Source organism: Cucurbita moschata, unplaced genomic scaffold (assembly GCF_002738365.1).
Source record: "Cucurbita moschata cultivar Rifu unplaced genomic scaffold, Cmos_1.0 Cmo_Scf00015, whole genome shotgun sequence".
Lineage (NCBI taxonomy): Eukaryota > Viridiplantae > Streptophyta > Magnoliopsida > Cucurbitales > Cucurbitaceae > Cucurbita > Cucurbita moschata.
This window is the reverse complement of record NW_019268531.1, coordinates 2,964,442-2,980,892: the sequence shown is the minus strand read 5'-3', so window position 1 is coordinate 2,980,892 and position 16,451 is coordinate 2,964,442. Positions and strand designations below refer to the sequence as shown.

At 36.7% G+C, this 16,451-nt stretch overlaps 6 protein-coding genes across 9 annotated transcripts; 3 read left to right on the top strand and 3 right to left on the bottom strand.

Moving 5' to 3' along the window:
• Positions 1-192: 192 nt before the first annotated feature.
• LOC111453124 (GDSL esterase/lipase At5g41890) lies at positions 193-2,313 on the bottom strand. The gene is made up of 5 exons (XM_023094085.1): positions 2,076-2,313; positions 1,861-1,991; positions 1,198-1,440; positions 804-1,062; positions 193-488 (listed from the first exon to the last, which is right to left on the bottom strand). The coding sequence occupies exons 1-5, from the start codon at positions 2,311-2,313 to the stop codon at positions 235-237; spliced, it is 1,125 nt and encodes a 374-aa protein (XP_022949853.1). The 3' UTR covers positions 193-234.
• A 1,152-nt stretch (positions 2,314-3,465) lies between these two features.
• On the top strand, positions 3,466-5,274 carry LOC111453125 (pathogenesis-related protein 1-like). The gene is made up of 3 exons (XM_023094086.1): positions 3,466-4,355; positions 4,407-4,654; positions 5,166-5,274. The coding sequence occupies exons 1-2, from the start codon at positions 3,662-3,664 to the stop codon at positions 4,577-4,579; spliced, it is 867 nt and encodes a 288-aa protein (XP_022949854.1). The 5' UTR covers positions 3,466-3,661; the 3' UTR covers positions 4,580-4,654; positions 5,166-5,274.
• LOC111453126 lies at positions 5,118-7,840 on the top strand. Its single transcript, XM_023094087.1, has 6 exons — positions 5,118-5,413; positions 5,754-5,889; positions 6,310-6,394; positions 6,489-6,536; positions 7,186-7,286; positions 7,430-7,840. Exons 1-6 carry the CDS (start codon positions 5,233-5,235, stop codon positions 7,560-7,562), a joined length of 684 nt encoding a protein of 227 aa, XP_022949855.1. The 5' UTR covers positions 5,118-5,232; the 3' UTR covers positions 7,563-7,840.
• Positions 7,841-7,905: 65 nt separating this feature from the next.
• Positions 7,906-9,688, bottom strand: LOC111453122 (pentatricopeptide repeat-containing protein At2g37320). Its single transcript, XM_023094082.1, has 2 exons — positions 9,565-9,688; positions 7,906-9,534 (listed from the first exon to the last, which is right to left on the bottom strand). The coding sequence occupies exon 2, from the start codon at positions 9,518-9,520 to the stop codon at positions 7,931-7,933; it is 1,590 nt and encodes a 529-aa protein (XP_022949850.1). The 5' UTR covers positions 9,521-9,534; positions 9,565-9,688; the 3' UTR covers positions 7,906-7,930.
• Positions 9,689-10,397: 709 nt separating this feature from the next.
• Positions 10,398-16,246, bottom strand: LOC111453130 (dirigent protein 17-like). 4 transcript variants are annotated; one of them, XM_023094093.1, is made up of 3 exons: positions 16,110-16,246; positions 13,047-13,108; positions 10,398-11,131 (listed from the first exon to the last, which is right to left on the bottom strand). In XM_023094093.1, exon 3 carries the CDS (start codon positions 11,088-11,090, stop codon positions 10,572-10,574), a length of 519 nt encoding a protein of 172 aa, XP_022949861.1. In that variant the 5' UTR covers positions 11,091-11,131; positions 13,047-13,108; positions 16,110-16,246; the 3' UTR covers positions 10,398-10,571. The 4 variants fall into 4 exon arrangements, with proteins under 4 accessions (XP_022949861.1, XP_022949860.1, XP_022949862.1 ...); XM_023094092.1 differs by having other exon boundaries at positions 13,047-13,195; positions 16,110-16,230; XM_023094094.1 differs by having other exon boundaries at positions 13,047-13,111; positions 16,112-16,196.
• LOC111453128 lies at positions 15,343-16,196 on the top strand. Its single transcript, XM_023094091.1, has 3 exons — positions 15,343-15,498; positions 15,582-15,964; positions 16,078-16,196. The coding sequence occupies exons 1-3, from the start codon at positions 15,358-15,360 to the stop codon at positions 16,112-16,114; spliced, it is 561 nt and encodes a 186-aa protein (XP_022949859.1). The 5' UTR covers positions 15,343-15,357; the 3' UTR covers positions 16,115-16,196.
• Positions 16,247-16,451: the final 205 nt, after the last annotated feature.

Here is a 16,451-nt window from a genome sequence, read left to right as displayed (position 1 = left end):
AAACTACTTTCGGAGTATCAATCTGAACAAACAAATCTGAGCATCAACTCAATTGATTATACTCGAACCATTTCATTTTCAAGTATTGTCAACCCAAACATAGTTTAATAGATAACGATAATACTTCAACAAGTAGTAGAAACACGCCCAAACTACGAAAATTAGTAATATACGAGAAAGACCTACACATCATAATATGTTACCGGGCCAACACGAACACAATTCAAACCGTCATTAGAAGCGATAGGCGTGGAGCTGACGAATGTTGATAGGAGTGCTAATCGTTTCATCTCCATCAAGAAGCTCTTTAGCAATGATGATATTAGCAGCTTCGGTTGGATGATAAGCATCCCAAAACACATATTTTGATCGATCATCACACAAAAAAGAACTTGATGATCTGTTTTGGTCTTGGCTTTGGCCCTTGTTGTAGCATATGAAGGGAGGAAAGTATGCACCACAGCATGGCTGCTTTGCATTCACAAACCCTATCACGTTTCCAAATCAAATATTTCACGAACAGTTCATCGTTCACTTCAATCTTAAAACTCGTATTTAAAGGTCAATCCGAACATTTTACGAGAATTTGTCATCTTTGAGCTTTCCCTTTCGAGCTTTCTATTTTAAAAATGCGTTTGTTAGGGAGAGGTTTTCACTTTTATAAAAAATGCTTCGTTCTCCTCCCCTATATAGAGATTCGGATGAAGCCGAACTCAAAACCATAAGGACTAAAACGATAACTCAACCTACAATTTTCAACTCGAAAATAAAACCCGAGTAAAAGACAGAGATCGAAAGCTAACCATATTGTCGATAATTGACAATAATCTTCATGAAGACAGCATAGGAATTGGCATAGACAAACATGGTTTTGGGACCAAACTCTTGATTCAATTCACCCACCAATCCACTTAGCCTAACATTGTAAGCTTCAATCACTTCATTCACTTCTTCAGAGCATTTCTCACCTCTTACAAACTGCACTGCCCTTACAAATGGAATGCATCCAAGGGGACCAACTCCAACCACCACGAACTTCCGCGCTCCCAGCTCGTGCAGTTCCTTCATCGATCGTAAATTCCCGAGTCAAATATCGAGATTCACAAGCCAAAAATCGTATTAAAAGACGACCCATTTGGGTGATTTGCTACCAACTCGATCGATAAAGAATCTTGAACTGTTCTTATTTTATCGTACCTTAAGGTGTATCGTTAAATTGGAGATCATATAATCCAAGTAATCGCTCGGGGCTACCTTGTTTGATCCGAAAAATGGAATGGAGGGTTGGAAATAGTTGATGATATCATTAGATCCAAATGTTAAAGAGAAAATTGCTTCCTTCAAAAGCTTCATTGTTTCATTCTCTCCCTTTACTTTCACTATGTAATCTCTGCTCTCCTTAAAATGCTTCACTTGCTCCCTTAGTGGAATCCTCCCCAACTGTTCATACAAATACGCTAGTATTAGCCTAAATTCACGTCGGGTATTTAAAAGATTCTGTGACTCAAAAATCCCGAACAACTCAACCCAGCTCGTACGAGCTGAATTGGGTCGAATTGAAATAAATGGAAGTTGTATGGGTTGAATTGGCTATGACCCGACTAACCCACTTCAAATATTTTGACCTGGTCCGAACAATTGAATTAAATCTAAAAACGACCCAATCTGACTATTCTTTAACAGTATAGTCTCGAAGATTTAAAAAAATGTAATTCAAATTAAAAACGACTTAAAAGAATTAAAATTATAATAATAATAATATAATTTTACAAGTATATACTAAGATTAAAAAATTAATATTTGAGTTTAAAAAAATAGTTTCCATATTTAATTAAATAAGAAAAATAATTCATTACTTACAAATAAGAACCCAGTTTCATCCAAGATGCCAGCAGCTCCAGAAGCATAGTTTATTCCTGTAAATATTGTGTCGGATTCTGTATTTGGAGCTAGAAACGGTGGCGGAAATGATTCCGCTCCGAGATATTCTCCTGATTCAAACACGAGTATAGCTCAACGGTAATTAAAATTTGGTAACGCTTTAACATGAACAATGTTCGAGTTGGATGCATTACCGATAATATCTGAAATAGTTCGACCGTTAGTGAACCTTCCCGTGGGTTGGCCACCGGAGGGCTTGAAATCGATACCATACGGTGGCGAATCAGCTTTGGAAAGAGTGAAAATATAATCGTTGTTCCCCGCGTCAACGAGCGAGTCTCCAAACACGAATGTCGTGAAACAAAGACCGGGAAAGAAGTTGATCGAGAAAACGACGAATATCGTAATATATGAATATTTAGAAACCGTCATTTTTCTCGAACTCGAACACTCTCCGACACTTGTGGGCTTGAGCTCGAGCTTGTGCAAAGGGTTAAATAGTAATGTGAGCTCAAGAAGTTGACGGTTTCATGCAAAGAGAAGCATAGTATGTGCATGTTCTGCTACTGCAACTGTGGTTTGACGTGGTTTTTTTTAAATTTATTATTATTATTTATTATGAGAAACAATTTTTTAGTATAATATTTTAAAAATTGAAGGACTAATATGTAAATAGTAAATAAAATTTAGGGGATAAAAATGAAAAAAAAAATTAAATAAAACCCTTTCTTTGATAAAAACACGGGATGATAATTTTATATTATTAAATATATGAGATTGAATATAAAATTATATTTTTTGAACGTAAACATCTGGAGAGATTAATATTAGAATAATTTTTAAGATCTCACGTGGGAGAGGGAAACCAAATATTCATTATAAATGTGTGAAAATTTCTGTCTAATACTTGTAAGGATTCGAAATTTTCTACTATTAAAGTCGCTACTGTATACGTACCATAAACATTGAATGCGGAAAACTTCATTTAAATTCTATAAAACATAACATTTATCTTAAAACACAGCTATAGGCTTACATCATCGCAACTCGAGACCATGACACATAAGAGAGTGATATTTAGTAAACATTGAATGCGAAAAACTTCATTTAAATTTCATAGAACATAATATTTATCTTAAAACACAGTCATGGACTTACGTCATCGCAACTCGAGACCATGACACATAGGAGAGTGGTATTTATTTTCTTACACTTAAGCTAGAATATGATGAGTCCATGACCGTGTCTTAAGATAAAGGTTATGTTTTATGGAATTTAAATAAAGTTCTCCGCTTTTTATGTTTATGGTACGTATACTGCAGCGACCTTAAATTAAGTAAAAAATTTCGAGCTATTACGATACCAATTTTAAAACCAAATATTATAATTTTTAATATAAAGTTAAATTGATTAAAATAGAAATTATAGAAGTGGATTGAAATGGTTTTTTAAAAAAAAAATTAAAATAGAGACAAAAATAGGAAAGATTTAAATAAAAAAAAATGGAATTAAGCGAAAAAGAAATTGATATTAATTAAGAAAAAGAGAAGGAAAAAGATATAAATAGGAAAGGACGAGAAAATTTACCAAATTAAACGGAGAAGAAATAATGACCAAACAAAAGTGAAAAATTATGGAGAAATTGAGATACAAACACGCCTCTCCGCTCCTCTCATTCCCTCTCGTTCCGCTGCTCTGATCTGAGGGCAGCACCTTCCCTGCAATACAAAATCCCTAAAACCTATTCTTCCATCGCCGCCCTCGACTCCTCCTCCTCCAGATGTCGCCGCCTTCAGTTCTTCCTCCTCTCTTTCTCTGCATCATTCTCCTCTTCATCCCGATCGTCTCGCCGGAGACCAAAATATCCCATTCCAGTGGAAGAAATAGACCGACTGCGACGGAAAATCCCTCGCCGGAGAACCAACAGTCCCCTTCCGATGGCGCGACGGAGAATCCGATGCCGCGTAAACACTCCAAGCCTTTATACGCTCGCGAATTTCTGACAGCGCATAACAAAGTGAGGATGAACGTGACGCATCCTGTGTTAAGTTGGGACAGAGGATTGGCTCGATACGCGCGTCGGTGGGGAACGAAGCGTACTGTTGATTGCAAAATGGTTCACTCGTATGGTCCGTACGGAGAGAATTTGTTTTGGGGAGCGCTTGACCACTGGACGCCGACAGACGCGGTGGAATCGTGGTCGAAAGAGAGGAGACATTACGACGCTCAAACAAATTCCTGCGTCGAGGGTGAAATGTGCGGCCATTACACGCAGGTCATTTGGAGAGATACTACCAAACTTGGATGCACTCGCGTCAGGTGCCAAATTGGTGGCGTTTTGATCATCTGTGAGTACGATCCCCCAGGAAATTATGTTAATGAGACCCCCTTCGATACCGTAAATGCCACTGCCACACCCCCAGCCGCTACACCCACACCCTCACCCGCTACACCCACACCCACACCGAGACCCGGTAAACCCACAGCCACAGCCACAGCCACAGCCACAGCCACAGCCGGAACAGCCGGTACAGCCACAGCCACAGCCACAGCCACAGCCGGAACAGCCGGTACAGCCACAGCCACCGCCAATGGCGGAGGCGGAACCGTCGCCGTTGATCTGAAATCGAAAGTACCTGAACCGTCACCGCCGTCTAACGAACAAATCATCTCGCCTCACCGGAAACTCATCGGTTGATCTTCGATCTTCGATCTTCGAAACGATTGGAGATTGGTATGGGAAGGCCGAACTCCTGAGAATCGGATAGGAAAGGTATTTAGGTTTTCTTCAATCGATTTTGCTTTTTCATTCTTTTTTCCAGAGAGCGTCTAGTACAAATTCTTTTTGTTTTTGTTTTTTTTTTGTAACATTCATTACTCAACGCCTCAAAAAATAAGGCATAATTCTGTAACTAAAATTGTTCTTCACTAAAATATTATTAAATATCATGTCATTATTTTTTTAATATTTTGTTCTTAATTTTATTTTTTCTGTAAATATTTTTCAAATTTTGAAAATAGGAAGTAAAAAAATGATTGTAAATTAATTTCGAAGAGTTATTTAGTAATAAAAATTTGCTACAATATATTTTCTAAAAAATTATCAATTTCTTATTGTATGGATATTTGATAATTATTGAAGACATAAAAGATTATTTATTTATTTATTTATTTTTATGAATTTATTTGAAGGGAGAATTTTGTTAAATAATTAAAATTGATTTTTTTTTTATAAAAAAAAAAAAACTAAAAAATTTGTTCGAACTTGGAACGGTGAACAACAGCCACCGCCCCGACACCTCAGTGAACGCACCATAAACTCCGATTTTCTCTCCTTTTCTTTGCGAAAAAATGACAAACCTCAATCTGCTCCGTAAGGCGCTTGGATCGCACTTCACTTCTCGTTCAGCAACGCCAAATCATGGCCTTCCTGTGTTTTTCCGCCAATCTTCAAGATTCTTCTCGACGGAAGGGGAACAATCACCTCCTGAATCGTCCGCCAATTCTTTTCTTGATACATCGGAAACAGCAGGTATGAAGCTCGTTCCTACGTCTTCGCCGAGTCTGGACGATGTTCTCATGTCGTGTGTTATGTTGGGAGAGGTTTAGGGTTTATAGATTGTGGCTGGTTAGAATTTTGGGAACAATTTTCTTTCTCGTTTATTTGAGCTTCTGGTAAATAAGTTTGGCCGATTGTACTAATCGATTCAGGTTTTTTTGATTCTGTAAGTTTGAGTAATTTGGAATGCATTAATCGCTACGAAAGCCTTTTGGTGTCCTTACTGCTATACTGTTATCATTTAGGTAGCTGATTTTTTGTCTGATTCTACGTAGTGCAATGCCTAATGAGTTTTTTGTTACACTCTTATCAGGTTTGGTGTATGGAAAATTGTATGGTATCACAAGGAATGTTCTAAAGACAGACATAGTCAATTTGCTTGAAGGATGTAATTTGAGTTTGGATGATGTCAAAGTTGAATACAACCGGAGTTTCACGCCAACCTCTATGTAATGTTCTTCTCTTGCATATTTTGAATATAGATGCTTTCTGTATTAGGTTTACCATCGTTGTTATGGTTCTATTCCTACTGCATCTTGGAAGCTAAAATAATCAAAGAATATCTAATTGCCCTTTTGATCCTTAAAGCATTAATACAAATGCAGTCCTTAAGCCTGGATTATTAGCTACATGTTAATCTATGGAATATGCGTTCAATTAAGCGCCTTGTACCTTTCTGTAAAAGGGTTAGCCTGGATTATTAGCTTCATGTTAATCTATGGAATATGCGTTCAATTAAGCGCGTTGTACCTTTCTGTAAGAGGGTTATATTTCTAAGGAGAAACCCAATTGTGTAACGTTTATGGATGTTGAGTAACACTGGTGTTCGAGGTTGGTTTTCGTTAAATATTTATGGATGTTGTAATCAGGATGATGCAATTCCCCTCCTGGAAGGCCTATGATAATGCTTTTCGAGTGATTGGAAGAAGAGGTCGCATGTACAGATTGGAGCGGGTGATGTTCTGATGGATATCTAACAAAAAATAGATTTATTTTTTTGTCTTGTTTTAAAATTTAGAAATCTATTAACTTCTATTCTAAATTTCAGGCTGATCGTTCGCAGTGGGACCTTCTTTCACCTTACAATGGAAAAATTGTAATGCCATTTTTTTAAAATTATGAACTTATTGTCCATTGAGAAATCTCTTTACCATTCATATTCTTGTTTTTGTTATTGGCATCTTTGATCAGAAAGCTATCCATTCTACTTTATATTTGTTTATCTAATATCATATGCTCGAATGGCATGGTTTCGAGGATCAAGCATACATATCAATAAGTTCTCTGCTATTCTACTGCATGATGGTTAATTTCAATGGATTGTTCCTTACATCTCCAAATTTAAAACTGATTATAGAGAAACTACTTTTTCATGTTAAACTGTTTAGAAGGGAGTAAGAAAAATGTTAGCCAAGGTCCTTGGTCTGGATCCCCCTTTAGTAGCTTCTCGAGGATATAAAACTGTTGTAACGACTTCAACTTAGAAGATTAAGGGTTTTTATTGTAAGATCGTTTATAATGAAAAGATAACATGCACTGATGTGATTAGATTTTCAATTGAAACTTGATATTGCAAGATTAAGAATTGGCTATCTTTCTGGTCGTAAGTTTGTTGTTAGTAAAATCATGTGCAACTTATTGTGCAGACTGCAGTTAATAGGTGTCTCATATTAAATTTAAGCCTCTCAACATTGGATTGGTTTGGACTTTTTTCCTGTGGGATTAAATTTTCTTTGTACATACAGATCCTTCTGCAAGGAATACCTCGAAATGCAGCGCTAGATGACGTGGAGCGCTTCTTATCTGGCTGTGACTATGATGCAACCTCAATCAATATGTTTTTCAGGTAGAGATCAATTATTTGTACCAAAGTTTCATACATCAATGAAAAAAAGTAATAATAGTTTTTTTTTAAAAAAAAAAGTTCAGAATTAATATTGTAGTACTTGTAGGAATTCTGTGTGATGCATCATTTGTACATCATTGCAGGGCATCCATTCCAGAGCCCATCAGAATGGCAACAGTGCTGTTCCCTTCACCAACACAAGCAATGCATGCATTTCTTACTAAGAACAGAGGCTTTTGTCTGAACAACCAAATTTTGATGCGGGTTCTCCAATAACTAGTTACTGTTGTCATCTATATTCCACACATTTTTCGTTGGCTTGGTGTCTGGGCGTTTTGAAGTAGTCGTATGAGTTACGACTTGCATCTTCATATCTCAAGCCTCAAGTTATCTGAGTCACATGCATCATCCAAAGTGACCTGAATTCTTTCTTTTTTCACAAATTAGCAGCTTGTTTGTGCTAAAGAACTGCATTTGTAAGGAAGGATGGATTACATAAAAATAAGGTTGTCGAATTATCGTGAAACTAGGCTGTTTTTGTTGTGTGACTGCTAGTCAACCCTTTTCACTCTGGCCTTCGACAATTTCAAAATTGTCAAATAGATTGCTGAACTTTTAATTATGTATCTAACAAGTTTGAAGGTTTAAGACGTTGCTAGTAAAGCATCTTCTAGTTCGTTGTCCACTTCAGGAACACAGCCTACAGATCTCATGTGATTCACCATGCCATCCATAACACCAAAAATCTCAATCATTACAGGGTTTGACTTATCTTCTGCTTTAAATCTGTAAACCTTATTCTGAATCTCAATCCAACTATATCCAGGAGCAGTCTTCAGCCCTTTGTCTTTCATCATCTTCCTCAATCTCGCAGCGTCGTCCAAGTACCCTGCTCTTGCATACAGATTAGCCAACTGCAAGTGCGTCGAAGCACAATCGGGTTGCAGTAACAATCTACTCTCTGCTGCCTTCAGTCCTATCCAGACATTCCCATGAAGCCTGCAAGCAGAGAGAAGCGATCCCCAAACAATAGAATTTGGAGATATGGGCATATTCTCAATGAGGTTTTGAGCCTCTTTTAGTAGCCCAGCTCGGCCAAGCAGATCGATAACACACGAATAATGATCCAACTCCGGTTTCAAACCAAGCTCGACCATAAGATTGAAGTAATATCTACCCTCTTCCACAAGCCCCCCATGTCTACACGAGGACAGGACACCAAGAAAAGTGATGCCATCGGCTTCCACTTGCTGCTGCTTCCTCATTGCTTTAAAAAGATCAATGGCTTGCAGAGAAAGCCCATGCTGGGCATAGCCAGCAATGATGGAATTCCAAGAAACAGTGTCTTTAACTTCCATGGCTTCAAACAAGTATACTGCAAAGTTAAGAGCTCCACATTTACAGTACATTGAGATCAGAGCATTTGCAATATGAACATGAGAATCAAAGCCCATTTTGAATGTTTGGCAATGGAGGCTTCTTCCAACTCCAAGGGCTCCACTGCCAGTGCAAGCGCTCAATATGGTGGCAAAAGTAAACTCATTGGGCTGTAATGCCATTCTTCTCATCCGTTGGAAAAGCTCCAAGCACATATCAACTTGCCATTCTTGAGCAAACCCAGCAATGATGGCTGTCCATGACACAACATTTCTCACAGGCATTTCATCAAACACTTGACATGCGTCATTCATCTCCCAACACTTCCCATATAAACTTACCAGCGAACTTCCTACATACACATTGGCAATAAACCCAGTTCGTATTGCCACAGAATGATACTGAATACCACCACGACGATTGCGCTGAGAACAGCACAAACTCAAAGCGCTGGATATATCGTTCGCATCAAATTCAAATCTCCCTGCGAACAACTGAAAACCCCAGTGACCAGATTCACGTTCTTGATCACGAACACTGGAGGAATCCTTGGATAAAAAAACTGAATCAGAATCAAAACCATCGGAAAGGGTTTGAGATCGACATTGATCGGAATCTGTTCGTAAAAAGTCCTTGATGAGGCGAAGATGGGTTTGGCGACTTTCAGAGGCGGCATTTCCCTTGGGAGAAATGAGATCCAGAAGTCTAGGAGGTTTAGGTAAATTTGTGGTCGGACGGGTGTTGCGTTTGAAGTAAGAGAAAAGCCTAATGGAGGTTACTATATGGAACCCATGCCTACAAAGAAGTGCAGAAGATGCAGATATCACGAAGAGCATATGAAGAAGACGAACTGTCATTCAAAATTACCTCTTTTTTGAAATAGTATCAATTTTTTCTTAAAGAGCTCTAATTGAGCAAAAAAATGTCGCATATTAAAGGGGTTGGGAAAGTTTTAGCTTATAAGATTGCTTTTTTTTTTTTTTTAATTATTTTCAACTTATTTTTTCGCTCAGGTTTTTTAAAACATTTTTCGCAAACATAACTCGAAACTCAAGCATACGCTAACGTTGTCCATGAGATTCGAATCCTCGAGTCATACGCTAACATTGTCCACGAATGTGGTGTCTTGATATGATAACCCTTCAACTCTGAATGTGGTGTCCACTGATTGGGTCTTGAATTAGGGAATCGAATTTTGAAAAGGAGGAAGATACTTTGTATATGGACTCACAAACATATCTGAGTACTCTCGATAAGCTCTAGCATGTAATAGGTTATCCCGTCTCCCGATTGTCTCTATGAAACAATTGAAAGACACACTAACATTGTCCACGAATTCTAAATTTCTCACGGCTGATTTGTTCGCTGAGTAAGAATAAGTGTTGTACAATCGTTTTCCCACTACCACAAGAGCGCAATTGTGACCTGTGCTCAAACCATAATTATGTTCAAATTTCAATTTTTATTCTAAATCATCACCACACCATCTCATATCCTAATTTTCATTGAACATTTTAACAAATTTATACTATAACAATGATTTTAAAATTTATACAATAACGATGATTTTAAAAAGTTTTTAAAAGATGACGGGTAATATTATGACTTGACCAGTAATACTATTACTTAGAAAAGAATAAAAGAAAAGGCGGATTTGACAGGTTAACGAGGTTAAAAGGAGGAAAAAACCCCAGGGATGACAGGTTATTTTTGCACCTCTCTAGACTCTCTTCCTCTCTTCAAGTTGATAATAAATTGGATGAATAAAGATTAGCCATAAAGAACACTAACACTACCTGCTGAGCAAGAAAGAGTGCCAAGAACACTTGGTTCCACCCATTTACTAAGCAAAACAGGGCCAAATTGTGCTTAGCCACTCGCTAATGGGCTAAAAAGAAGCAAAACAACTCAGCCTGCAGGCTCTGTAGGTGACACAACTATACTTTCCACGCTCTTCTTCCTCCTGCCTTCCATTTCTTTGGGATCGCCCCGTCTGTTTCCAGTCTTGTTCTTCCTGTTCTTCTGGGCCTTCCTGTTTCTCTTCAGAGTTTTCAATGCTAATGCTTTCAATGGAACTGTAATGTCCATGGGCAAAAGCACCTGTTCGAGTCCATGCCAATCGAGATCTTCGAAGTCTCCGTCTTCATACTCCACTCTGTACCATCCCGTATCTTTGTCGAACTCGATTATGACGCCGTAGTAATACCGATCGCCAAACATTTTGTTTACAACTCTACCTTCTAACCACTCACCAAAACCTGTACTTCCGACTAGTTTTTCATTATTCAGAGAATCACAAAGAGGAAGGGCAGTGTCACAAGCAACTATATCAGGCAACCCGTTAATTACTATAGCAGGCTCTCCTGGTAGTTTGTACACATTGGAAAATGAAGGTTCAGAATCATGTTCTTTTCTGGGTATCTCCATTTAAACAACCTTAACCTTGAGCTTGCAGCAAACACACAGTCCTATGAAGAAGCCAAAACAGTTTCAGGTTACTTAAAAGCGTATATAACCAAAATTGATGTATTGTTGATTGGATCAGAGTGTCAGAACGAACACCAGCTAAAAGTGAAAGTGAATTCAGCAACATACATGGAGCAGAAAAAAAAAAAGAAAGAACAGAAAATGAAAAGCCATCACTCCTGAGACATGTTTTTGTTCATTTGTTTATTTAAGACCATATCTCTGATTGTACTATATTCAATAATAAACATGTGAATCCTACTTTAGTTGTCATGGATTAGCCCTTCCATCAATAACATTCAACATCAATAGAACATCAATGGATCAATAGATCAGTGTGAGATCGTACAATGGTTAGAGAGGGAAACGAAACATTCCTTGTAAGGGTGTAGAAATCTCTCCCTAGCCATTGTGCTTTAAAACCGTGAGGCTGACGGCGATACGTAACGAGTCAGAACGGACAATGTCTGCTAGCGGTGGGTCTTGACTATTACAAATGGTATCAAATCCAGTCACCGAGCATGTGTTAACGAGGATGCTGGCCCCCAAGGGCTAAATTGTGACACCGGGCATTGTGTTAGCGAGGATGCTGGCCCCCAAGGGCTAAATTGTGAGATCCCACATCGGTTGGTGAGGGGAACAAAACATTCCTTATTAGGGTGTGGAAACCTCTTCCTAGTAGATGAGTTTTAAAACTGTGAGGTTGATGGTGATACGTAACGGGCCGAAACGAACAATATCTACTAGTGGTGGGTCTGGGCTATAACCAATGGTATCAGAGCCAGTCACCGGGCAGTGTCTTAGCAAGGACATTGGCCCCCATGGGGTGGATTGTGAGATCCCACATCGGTTGGAGAGAGGGAACAAAACATTCCTTATAAGGGTGTGGAAACCTCTCCCTAATAGACGCATTTTAAAACCGTGAGGCTGACGGCAAAACATATCGGGCCAAAGCAGACAATATCTATTAGTGGTGGACTTAGCTAGTTTTTTTTTTCTTTTTTTGTAAGAGATGCAAAATAAATTATATACCACACAAGAAATAATTGACAAAAACCAGAGGTTTCAGGCAAAATCAAACATCAGAAATCAAAATTCACTTGAAATTTTATCACCTTCAAGACCAACCATTCATTTTCAACCTTGAACCCTACATACGCACATACACATACAACTCATGTGGAGAATACATAGAAATTTACTGTTTCTTGATTATAAACAATACGTTATAGTGCTCAAAGATGGAAATATCTGAACTTAGAAAATTGGATTATCTGCCCAAAAACAAACCAAAGCTAACATATCTTGTTAATCAACGAAGATGGATGAGGAATTGTACTCGTGCTTTCTCGACATTCAGAAACAATTCAATATAGAAAGGCACATATTCCCGCAATCTATTAGGTTCAAAATTGACAGATTCACGGCATCCTCTGCCTAAAAAGGTATGCCGTGGGAACTCCATCAAGTTTGAGACGCAGAATCAGATTTCAAAATTTCAAAAGTCGTGACATTTGAAACTAGAAACAAACAAACAAGATTTTGGCTGCGCTCTCACCGATAAGTGATAAATTGGGAGGAAGATTCTTATAAATAGACACCTGAGAATCAAATTTCCTCGATCTTCATACAATTTTCAACTCCAATGAGACAATCAAAGACCTAAACCAATATTTAAATGCTTGTAACAGAGGAAACTCAAACTATAGCTCTATTTACGTTGCTCTGATTGAACGAGAGATTTCTTTTATTCCAAATCAGGATTTCGCTTGGTCAAAACCCTCGATTAATTGTACAAAAGAAAGAAAAGAACTATCCATTCGATTTCCAGATGAAATTATTCCTCCGCTAAAATTGAGACGGCATGAAGTACAGATTATGAAGTTGAATACGTAAAATGAATTCGCTAAAAAATACCTGTGAAAACTATTGGTTCATTGACGATCATCAGTTGCTCGAACTCTTCTCCTCGTCATCGACTTCTTCAAAAACAACGATTTTACATAAATTCCAAGCGTTTTTCTTTTCTCGAAATAATGTATAATCCGTATTTCATGGCGGCTTATCTTTCAGCTTTATAAATTGAAAAAAAAAAAATCAAAATTAAATCATATTCATATAATAATTTTATCAAATAAAATTATAAGCTAAAATAAATACTACAATTTTAACCCAAAAAATCGTACATAAATTTTTTTAATATATTCATTAATTTCAATAAAAATATCAGAGGATTAACAATAAAAGAAGTTTTTTTTTTTTTTTCAATATTTGAAGGGAAACTTATTAAAGATTTAAATTGCAATACTTTTTAATGTTTAAAATGATTACAGCAATTTATTGAAATTGAAAATTTAGAATAAAACACTATTTTAAATGAACTTCCAACCTCATGATGGTTTCTTCATTCTAAACCATTAGTATTTTAAATGATGAAAAATTAAAAAGTAAAAAAATTTAGAATTATAAAGATGGGTTTAAGTTATGATTGACTAACTAAGTAACGATTCGTTCTAGAAGATAAGAACTCTTAAACGGATGTGAACCAAAGTTTCTTAATTGTCCAGTCTTAATTGAGTACCATATCCGAAAGAATGGCTTAGGATTTCTATTACATGTAACAATAAAATATTAACAAAAGATTATATTTATAGAAATTTAAACAACAAAATAAAACATTTCAATATATGTATATGTGTATATATATAGATATACAAAAAATAAAAATAAAAAATAAATAGAATCATGTATATGAATCCATTCTTAAAGAAATGGGTTCGAAACTAGAAAGTGGAGCCATTTTGGGAAAGTAAATATAATGACAAAATGTTGAATTGTTGCATTTCTTTTTTTTAAGTTCACATAATTGAAGATAATTGCTACGTATGCCCTACCAATGGCATGCCTTCAAAGTTCAAAGCATGCCACTCCCACTTTTTTTTTTTCTTAAAAAATTTATCTTTTAGGTTTTTTAACTTTTAAAAACTCAACCCGACTATTCAACTCAAATCATAAAAGTTAAATTGAGTTAGATTTTCTTTTGTTAAATTTTTAAAAAACCGTAAATCGAGTTAGTTTACATTTTTTTTTTTGTCGAGTCTACCCAAAAAGCTCGAAAACAGTGCTAGAACCTAACCCTACCCTGCTTTTAAGATTTTATAAAAATTAAGAATATTTACATTTTCCAAACCATATATAACGTAACATGTATAGCAGATAAGTAGAATTTTCTAAAGTAATTAAAAAGAAAACAACTCGACAACTCAACTAAAAAACAGTGTTAGATTGAGTTATGTTGTGAACTTCATTCGAATTGCTCAAGCCACCAACCCGAAATTTTGGTTGATCCAAAAGGTTTCACCAACTCAACCGGTACAATTTCAAAATTAATATAGTTGGAAGTATATAAAAAAAAAAAGATGACTCTTTTATTCATTACAGCATAAAGAATAAAGAATCTATAACCTATTAGGGTAAGTATAGACTACACATTATTTAATTTAAAGGGCACAGAACCCTAAGCCCTTTCATCCACAAGGTTCCTTTTCTTTCAATAAATTAACAAACTATCATCCAATTAAACTAAACATAGAAGAGAAAGAAAGCTTAATAGTCTTTAATTTAGAAAATTAAGGATGGGTGGGTTCTAAATAGTTTGAACAAATATGACCTCCAATCTTTGCAAACTTCATACACTGGATTTGATTAACATAATCATAATTTGTAAGCAGTTTTTGCTTCACAAGAAACCCAGAAAGCTTGTGCAAACAGTAAAAAGTTAGCATTATTTTAGAAATTCTGTTTTCCATCAACCACCACCAAACAAATTCTTTGTCATGTATAGTAAATTTATGAGTCTAGACAGGAATTGCACAATAATAAATAAAGGGAGGGTTCAATTTTAGGAACTAGAAAGGGATGAACAACTGTCACGAAGGCATTGGGTATGGTTAATAATAAGAAAGAGGCCAAGGCTCTGGGTTTTGTGACACTGACTACAGCATCTTGGTTTCTGAACTATCATCGAATCTCCACTCCAAGAACGAGACGAGTGATTTAAATTTCCTAAAACCCTTCTCTCCCCAGATTTCTATTTCATTTCTGAGTGCAATTTCACTCGTTTTAAGCTGAGGGATTGCTATGATGGTGAATGTAGCAGATTGCTGGAGTTTTCTGCACTGAGAGGCAAAGAAAATGATGGCTACTTGCAAAGAAAACAGACAATGAAATGGATTTGGTTGCTTGCAGTGGAAAGAAAATGAAAGTTGGGAAGGGTTTGAAAACTTTGGATTGCTTAAGGGGAAGATTGCTTGCAGAAAGACAAGCTTCAAGATCAGCCAAAGAAGAGGCTCAGCTTATGGGGGAAAAGGTAATGTTCTTCACCATTGTTCACATTCTGCATTTCTTTTTCCAATGTGTGATTTTCACGAGGTTTTTTCTGGTGTTCTGAAGTTGATAGAGTTGGAGAATCAGATTAGAAAGGAGACAGAGCTGAGGAACAAAGCTGAGAAGAGGCTTAAACTCTTGATAAAGAAGCTTGAATCCTTCAACATTGCCTCCTCAACATCATTAGTAGCCTCAGAAATTTGGACAAATTTCTCAGCCTTAAAGGAAACAGAAAACCAAGAATCAAGATCAGAGAATGTGGAATCAACGATCTCGAAAAATCAATGCGAGAAAGTTCCAGAAATCGCCACATCCAAACAGCGCGATGAGAAAGAACCTAATCAGAATACTCCAGATCGAGCAAATTCAAGCCCTAACTCCGAATCTCGCAACAATTCCTGCACCGATCCCCGCCGATCTTCTCAAATCCCTCAAAGAAAAGATCAGAGGTACTAAAATTCCCGCTCCCGCTCCCCCTCAAACTCGCAAAACTTCACCATTTACATATGAATTAACCTAAGCACCGCCCTAATTACGATTACAATTGTTTCAAGCTTTTCAGGATAAGTAAAGGAGAAAGAGAACAAGCATTACACTGATAATTTGATAGCATCTGTTCCCGGAGCGACGCCGGCGGCGAACTCAAAGACGGGGGCGATGAAGATGAAAGCAATCCACGAGAGGGCAACAGAAGTTCATGATGCTCCAAAGCACATAGAGGAAATGTCCAGAACTCATTTAAATTATAGAAATTAGATGGAAACGCAGTGTCTCTCTATATGAAGAAAGAACGAAACCCAAAAATATTTAGAAAAACAAAGGTTTGAGAGCTTTTTGGCTAACAAAATCTTTTTCAACAAAGAATTCACAAAGTTCTATTTATTTTATTATATTTAATTTTTAATTTTTAAAATATGACATTTATAATTAATTTTT

Bases quoted from the DNA above. Each gene is read 5' to 3' on its own strand.
- LOC111453124 (XM_023094085.1), bottom strand. From the start codon at position 2,313: ATGACGGTTTCTAAATATTCATATATTACGATATTCGTCGTTTTCTCG. The intron at 1,992-2,075 runs GTAATGCATCCA...TGTTTGAATCAG, and splicing joins AACTATTTCAGATATTATCG to GAGAATATCTCGGAGCGGAA. The intron at 1,441-1,860 runs GTAAGTAATGAA...TTGTATGAACAG, and splicing joins ATGAAACTGGGTTCTTATTT to TTGGGGAGGATTCCACTAAG.
- LOC111453125 (XM_023094086.1), top strand. From the start codon at position 3,662: ATGTCGCCGCCTTCAGTTCTTCCTCCTCTCTTTCTCTGCATCATTCTC. The intron at 4,356-4,406 runs GTAAACCCACAG...CAGCCGGAACAG, and splicing joins CACACCCACACCGAGACCCG to CCGGTACAGCCACAGCCACA.
- LOC111453126 (XM_023094087.1), top strand. From the start codon at position 5,233: ATGACAAACCTCAATCTGCTCCGTAAGGCGCTTGGATCGCACTTCACT. The intron at 5,414-5,753 runs GTATGAAGCTCG...CACTCTTATCAG, and splicing joins TGATACATCGGAAACAGCAG to GTTTGGTGTATGGAAAATTG. The intron at 6,537-7,185 runs GTAATGCCATTT...TTGTACATACAG, and splicing joins CACCTTACAATGGAAAAATT to ATCCTTCTGCAAGGAATACC.
- LOC111453122 (XM_023094082.1), bottom strand. From the start codon at position 9,520: ATGACAGTTCGTCTTCTTCATATGCTCTTCGTGATATCTGCATCTTCT.
- LOC111453130 (XM_023094093.1), bottom strand. From the start codon at position 11,090: ATGGAGATACCCAGAAAAGAACATGATTCTGAACCTTCATTTTCCAAT.
- LOC111453128 (XM_023094091.1), top strand. From the start codon at position 15,358: ATGGATTTGGTTGCTTGCAGTGGAAAGAAAATGAAAGTTGGGAAGGGT. The intron at 15,499-15,581 runs GTAATGTTCTTC...GGTGTTCTGAAG, and splicing joins CTCAGCTTATGGGGGAAAAG to TTGATAGAGTTGGAGAATCA. The intron at 15,965-16,077 runs GTACTAAAATTC...CAAGCTTTTCAG, and splicing joins CCTCAAAGAAAAGATCAGAG to GATAAGTAAAGGAGAAAGAG.